Source organism: Chiloscyllium plagiosum, chromosome 20 (assembly GCF_004010195.1).
Source record: "Chiloscyllium plagiosum isolate BGI_BamShark_2017 chromosome 20, ASM401019v2, whole genome shotgun sequence".
Classification (NCBI taxonomy): Eukaryota; Metazoa; Chordata; class Chondrichthyes; order Orectolobiformes; family Hemiscylliidae; genus Chiloscyllium; species Chiloscyllium plagiosum.
The window spans coordinates 44,408,161-44,416,020 of NC_057729.1; the positions used below are offsets into that span (position 1 = coordinate 44,408,161).

Sequence of the window (7,860 nt, forward strand, 5' to 3'; positions counted from 1 at the left end):
TATTTATTTAGTTAGTTAAATAGCTAGTTTAGTTTTTTTTTAAATTTTATACTTCGCTATATATGTTTATACATTCGTATAGGAGGGTGGGTTGGGGAATTTTTTTTATTATTTGGGTTTAGTTTTGTACTTTTTTTGTACTGTTTTGAATTGCATTGTTTTGTATTTGTTGTAATTTTAAAAATCTATTTTTTCTTAATAAAAATATTATAAAAAAAAGCAAATGTAATGTTGTCATTTATCTCAAGAGGGTTGGAATGCAAGAGCAGCAATTTGCAACTGAGACTTTATAAAGCTCTGGTTAAGTCCCATTTAGAATACTATGTCCAGTTTTGGGCCCCACATCTCAGGAAGGACAAACTGGCACTGCAGCGTGTCCAGAGATTCACAGATGATCCCTGGAATGGCAGGGCTAATCTATAATGAACGGCTAAGGATCCTGGGATTGTATAGATTAGAGTTTAGAAGGTTGAGGGGAGATCGAATAGAAACTTACAAGATAATGCATGGCTTAGAAATGGTGAACGCTGGGAATTTGTTTCCATCAGGCGGGATACTAGGACCCGTGGGCACAACCTTAGAATTAGAATTTAAAACGGAAAGGAGGAGACATTTCTTCAGCCAGAGTGTGGTGGGCCTGTGGAATTCACTGCCACAGAGCGCAGTGGAGGCCGGGACGTTAAACATCTTCAAGGCAGAGATTGATAAACTCTTAATCTCGCAAGGAATTAAGGGAAACGGGGAGAGCGTGGGTAAGTGGTGTTGAAAAGCCCATCAGCCATGCTCGAATAGCGGAGTAGACTCGATGGGCCAAATGGCCTTACTTTCACTCCTATGTCTTGTGGTCTAAATGATTAGCTCAAAGATTGGTATAGGAGAAACAAGTTCTGATTCATGGGGTACTGGAATCAGTACTGAGAAAAGAAAGCTGTTCTGAAGGGATATCCTGGTAAATTATACATTTAGGATTGTAGATAGGTATATTAGTTTTTAGGAGAATTCAATTGTAGGGAAGTTTAAAAATACGAAAGAAATGAAAGGGCAGAGGATACAGGGCAGTGAAGAAGTGAATGATAATTAAAGTGTGACAGGAAGGGTAGAACAGAAGAATGCAGCAGAAATTTAAACCAGAGTAAGTGTGATGTAAAACATCCAAAGCATAAGGTCTTTATCCAAATGCATGTAGCATTTGTAAACAGATAGATGAGTTGACAGCACAAACAGACATAAATGAATATGACTTGATAGCTACTAAGGAGATGTGGTTGCAGGACGACCAAGTGGGAACTCAATATTCAACGATATTCATCATTCCAGAAGAATAGGCAAAATGGTGCTTTTCCAGAACCACTAATCTAGGAAAAGGAAAGGAAGTTGGGTAACATTTTAATAAAGGATGCTATCAGTACAGTGGTGGGTCATCATTTAGTTGCAACAGATTATGATGTGGAATCTATTTGGGTGGAAATAAGAAATACCAAGAGAAAGATTTTATGGTGGAGGTGATCTATAGATCCCCAAAGAGTTGCCTCACTGTAGGACAAGTATAAATTAGGAAATAATGAAGGCATGTAGCAAGGGCAGCACAGAGGGATCTGAATTAGCATGTAGGTGCAGCAACTGATTAAGACGGCAAAAAAAATTTAGTGGTTAGAGTTTAAAAATAGGAAAGCCGTATTATAACGGTACAGGCTGTTGGCGAGGCTGCATCTGAAGTACTGTGTAGCTTTGTTGCTTGTATTTAAGAAAGGATGCACTTCCTTTGCAGGCAGTTCAGAAGAGATTCATTAGGCCTGGAAATAAAGGGGTTGGCTTATCAAGAATGATTGAACATTTTTATTCATTAGAGTTCAAAAAAATGAGAGGTGAGGTAAAAACCAAGACTGCAGATGCTGGAAACCAGATTCTGGATTAGTGGTGATGGAAGAGCACAGCAGTTCAGGCAGCATCCAAGGAGCTTCGAAATCGACATTTCTGCATCTGGTTTCCAGCATCTGCAGTCATTGCTTTTACCTCGTTGATTTTAACCCTACTGCGAATTCTCTTGCAAGGATGCCTGCCTTGAAGAAGTTTTCCTCCTCTCTCTACAAGAATCTCAGATCACTGCAACTCCCAGTTCATTTCCTCTGCCCTGAAGCTACTCTATGCTACTTTCTCCCCACCCCCACCCTCCTCTAGCTTATCTCTCCACGCTTCAGGTTCACTGCCTTTATTCCTGATGAAGGACTTTTGCCCGAAACGTCGATTTCGAAGCTCCTTGAATGCTGCCTGAACTGCTGTGCTCTTCCAGCACCACTAAACCAGAAAATGAGGGGTGATCTGAGTGACACACATAAGATTCTGGTGGGGCTTGACAGTAAATGTTGAGAAGATGTTTCCACTACTGGGGAAATCTCAAACTAGGATAGAGTTACAGAATAAGGGAAGATCTGTTTAAAATGGAGGATGTGAAAGAATTTCTTTTCCCAGAAAGTAGTGAATGTCAGGAATTTCTACTCCAGAGAGATGTGAAGGATAGATCATTGGAAGTATTTAAAGAGATAGGCAGAGTTTTTAAAAATGGGGGATTTAAAAATGACAATGAGCAGGTAGAAAAGATGAGTTGAGGTTTGGGTAAGGTTAATCATGATCTTGTTGAATGGCTGGTCAAGCTCAAGGGGGTCAAATGGTTTACTCCTGCTCCCACTTCTTAGCATTCCAAAAAGGATATTTCTATGTGGAGCTACGCAGGGGCATAGATTTCAATTAATAATTTACATACATACATCTTCACAAAATAGGACTATGCTGGCATTATGGTTAAAATATGAAATGCCAGGTAAGCAACAAGATGAAATAATATAGGATTTAGTATCCTAAAAAGTAAGCAAAATACTAGACCCTGATTAAACATCTCCCACGTTCTTAAGACCTTAGAGGCTCTGAACATTATTTTTCAATTTCCTCTGGCTTTTAGTACATTGATGTACCAATCTATACTGTACATTACATTGCATACAATGTAAAGTTATTAAGTTATGGAAGGAAGGGATGGACTGACTATTCTGCCTAAGTTTGCTGATGTGCAGAATCTTGGAAAATAGTCCGAGGGACTGTGCACATTGTTGGATTTGCAAGATAAGTAGTACCCAGATTCTGATGCACTTCATCTTAGGGTTGCTGTGGTTCTGTTCGCCGAGCTGGAAGTTTTTGTTGCAAACGTTTCGTCCCCTGGCTAGGCGACATCATCAGTGCTTGGGAGCCTCCTGCGAAGCGCTTCTTTGATGTTTCCTCCGGTGTTTATAGTGGTCTGTTAGTCATGAAGAGGGACAAGTGCATCATAGTCTCACTAATTGGTCATTTTAATAAATAAACAGCAAGGGGAAATGGATTTCAAAACCAGAGTATTATCACGGAAAGGACAGTTAGGTAACAAATTAATCAACTGATTGAGTAGATACAGAGCTTTACTCAATATAACACAGAACCAAGTGGCAAACTGTGGATAAAGTAATGGTTTGTAAGGCACTAAACATATGTTTCCACACTGTAAGTAATCTAATCTAATCTAACCTAGGACTCATAACGGCACACAAACCAACAGCCACGCTCAGACAACAACTCACCAGAACGAAGGACCCGATACCCAACAGGAGCAAAACTAATGTAGTGTACAAAATACCATGCAAGGACTGCACAAAACACTATATAGGACAACCAGGAAGACAGCTAACAATGCGCATACATGAACATCAACCAGCCACGAAACGACACGACCAGCTATCCTTAGTAGCCACACACGCAGACAACAAGCAACATGAATTCGACTGGGGCAACACTACTATCATAGGGCAAGCCAGACAGAGAACAGCCAGGGAATTCCTAGAGGCATGGCATTCATCCACAAACTCCATCAACAAACACATTGACCTGGACCCAATATACCAACCACTACAGCGGACAGCTGAAACTGACAACCGGAAGCGGCAGGGACAGACCACTATAAACACCGGAGGAAACATCAAAGAAGTGCTTCGCAGGAGGCTCCCAAGCACTGATGATGTCGCCTAGCCAGGGGACGAAACGTTTGCAACAAAAACTTCCAGCTCGGCGAACAGAACCACAGCAACGAGCATCCGAGCTACAAATCTTCTCACAAACTTTAAATCCATCTTAGGCTCTTCAAAGAAACGGCTAATATGATAGTTGCTCCATTTGCTTTTACTGTTCCAAAGCTTCCTGGTGAGCTCTTGTTTGCACATTCGCCTGTCTCTGCATGTGTTTCCTCCAAGAGATCCGATTTCCTCCCACAGTCCAAAGATGTTCAAGTTAGGTGAACTGGCCATGCTAAATTGCCCATGGTGTTCACTGATGTGTAGGCTAGATGGATTAGCACAGGAAATGCAGGATTACAGGGATACCATAGGAAGCTGGGTGTGGGTGGAATGCTCTTTGGAAGGTCATGTTGACTTGATAGGCTGAATGGCCAGTTTCCACACTGAAGGAGTTCTATGATTATACAATGGTGCTGTCACATTGGAATATAGCAAATCTAACATTTTTATTCAAAAGGGGAAGGTGACATAAAGCAGGAAACTGTAGGCCAGTTAGACTAACATCTGTCACAGGAAAAATATTAAAAGCTATTATTAAACAAATTATAGCAAGGCAGTTACATAAACTCAGGTATCGGGGAGAATCAATATGATTTTGTGAAAGGGAAAACATGTTGAATGAATCCTTTGGAGTTCATGAAGGAAGTAATGTTTAGTGGATAAAGGAGAAACAATGGATATACTAAGAATCCTAAAAGATATTTGATCAAGTACCACATCAAAGTTTACTGCTGGAAAAAAAAGCGTTCATGCTATAGATGGAAAGCATTTTGGCAGACTAATGGGTAATCTTTTCCACGTTGGCAAATGGCATGCCACAGGGATAAGTGTTGAGACCTCAGCTGTTTAGAATTTATATGAATAACTTGGACGTAGGGTTGAAAGGTATAGTTGCCAAATTTGCTGATAACACAATGATAGGGAGGAAAGTAAATTGTGGAGAGAGAAAAGGCAGCTACAAAAATATACATATGTTATGTAAGTAGGCAAAAATTTGGCAAACAAGAAAAAAAGTGAAATCACCAAGAGTCACTATTTACAAATATATGTATTTGCTGCCACCAGTGAACATACACTTCGTATCACTTTAAATTGTACATTTAAATTGCCTCAAGGAACCATGGAGGGGGCAATCAGGATCCTGGGGGGAAATCTGGATGCAGGAGAGGAGGGTGATTAGAACCCTACAATGAGGGAGTTTTCAGGGGAGAGGGGGACTCCTCACTCTCCACTTTTTTTCAATTCTCTAATAAAAACCAAAAGAACTGTGAATGTGATAAATCTGAAACAAAATCAAAAGTTCAGCAGCATCTATGGTTAGACATCAGAGTTAACATTTCAGGTTGAGTGAGGATTTGAGTTATGGGGAGAGGCTGAATAGACTGGGACTGTTTCCCCTGGAGCATCAGAGGTCAAGGGGTGACCTTATCGAGGCTTAAAAAAATCATGAGAGGCATGATAGGATAAATAGACATGGTCTTTTCCCTGGGGTGGGAGAGTCCAGAGCTAGAGGGCATAGGTTTAGGGTGAGAGGGGAAAGATATAAAAGAGACCTAAGTGGCAACTTTTTCACAGAGGGCATTGCATGTATGGAACGAGTTGCCAGAGAAAGTGGTGGAGGCTGGTTCAATTACAGCACTTAGAGGCATCTGGATGGGTATATGAATAGGAAGGATTCAGGGGGATATGGGCTAAGTGCTGGCAAATGGGACTAGATTATGTTGGATATCTGGTCAGCATGGACAAGTTGGACAAAAGGGTCTGTTTCCATCTATGACCCTTCTTCAGAACACTATTCTGATTATTCAGTTCACATATCCCCTCTACTTGTATGAGATCCATGTTTATACAGCAATGCAGGAAATTTGTAATTCAGTACACAGCCAGATGGTTTTGATGTTAGATTACAGACTATAAACAGCAAACTATAAGCTTGTAAACTCCAGCAGGCTGGGTTCTGCTAGTTGTTATATAATCTGCATAGATCATAAATGACTGGTCAATTTTTAAAAGATTACAATATCATGGGTGTCAATAATACAACATTAATGAATAATCAAGTGGATCATGTATGAATTCACTCTCCCCATCTGCAAAATATTTCAACATATAAATAGAAAGCAATTAATGGTAAAAACGTGCGCAAATATAATCGACATTGCAAAGCACTGAAACCTTCTACACGAGTGTCTTCATTAATCAACATTTAACAGCGTTTGCTTGGGAGGGAACTCTTAAAATGATAGACAACTTCAATTTACATAGCACCATCAACGCGCCGAAACACAGCATTTCACTATTAAGTTTTTTTCCCCTCCAAGCAGCATTTCACTGTTAAGTTTCTTTTTCCCCCTCTTAAGGCAGCATTCTCACTATGAGTTCCTTGTTGTAGCGGTACTGGAAATCATCGGCAAACTAGCAGTTCCACAACAACAGATGTTCAATAAGAGAGGGAGACTTCAAATGCACACGATCTCTCTCGCTATCTGAACAGTTACTGAATTCCCTATAGCAAGGGGCATCCTGCATTGCCACAAATTAAAAAGCCCAGAACGTACCCGCCTGCAGCTTCCTACCTGTAAACTCGCCACCATCTTCCTCCTCTTCATTGGTGGGAACCGCGCTGCATCCTGGGCCCGTAACCAAGGAGCCGCGCTGCATCCTGGGCCCGTAACCAAGGAGCCGCGCTGCATCCTGGGTCCGTAACCAAAACTCTCCTCCTGTTGCTAGGAGGATGGTGGACCTGCCTGTTGTCAGATTATAATTGCCTGGTGAGGCAGAACGTGAGAATCGTAAAAGGCTCAACAATAAATTGTACATATTGTCGGAATAGACTAGAATTGATGAGGCTGGAAACATATTTGGGCCAACCTGTGACTGAACTTAGAATAACAGAAACAATAACTTGGATATAGAGTGGAAATTGCATGATGGTGACAGGGGAAGACAGGTATAAGGATAAGATGATATCAATCTGACTAAAGCAGTTTCTTTTAATCAATACTCCATCGAGTGCTTTCAACAATCATCCCCTCCATCAATATAGAATGGTGGCAGTACAAGATGTACTGCAACAAACTGCTAAGGCTCATTCCACAGAACATTCCAAACCTACAACCTTGATCACTGACAAGAACATTGAATTTCAAGGGATGCTGTTTAGGTTGTCTTTTATTGGAGATTATCATTGCCTGGCATTTGTGTGGCACAAATGTTACTTATGTATGTTAGACAAATGTTGTCTAAATTTTGTTGCATTTGAATATGGACTGCTTCATTATCTGAGGAGTTGAGAATGATGCTGAACATTGTGCAATCATCAGTGAACATCCTCACTTTTGGACTTATAATGAATGGAAGGTCATTAACTGAAGCAGCTGGAGATGGTTTGGTCGAGGACACCACCCTGAGGAACCCCTGCAGAGAGGTCCTGGAACTGAGTTGACTGACTTCCAACAGCTACAACCATCTTCCTATATGCCACATCTGACTTAATCAAGTGTAGGGTTTGCCACCTGATTCTGATTCATTCTAGTTTTGCTAGGGCTTCTTGATGCCATACTTGGTTGAATGCGATCTGACGTCAAAGGCTGTCAATCTCACCTCATCTCTGGCATTTAGTGCTTTGACCGTGTTTGAACGAAGGTTATAATTTGGTGAGAAACTGAGACACTTTGGCAGAACCCAAAGTGTCCCTCAGTTTGAGCGGGTTATTGCTGAGTACATGCTGCTTAAAAGTATTGTTGATGACACCTTCCAACACTTT

The 7,860-nt window shown here is 40.9% G+C and overlaps 1 protein-coding gene across 1 annotated transcript in view; it reads right to left on the reverse strand.

The window, feature by feature from the left end:
* ift52 (intraflagellar transport 52 homolog (Chlamydomonas)) overlaps positions 1-6,801 on the reverse strand; it is a 46,272-nt gene extending 39,471 nt beyond the window's left edge. The window contains exon 1 of the mRNA XM_043710666.1: positions 6,671-6,801. Within this exon, the coding sequence (XP_043566601.1) occupies positions 6,671-6,787 (117 nt within the window). The 5' untranslated portion in view covers positions 6,788-6,801. The remainder of the gene's footprint in view (positions 1-6,670) is intronic.
* Positions 6,802-7,860: the final 1,059 nt, after the last annotated feature.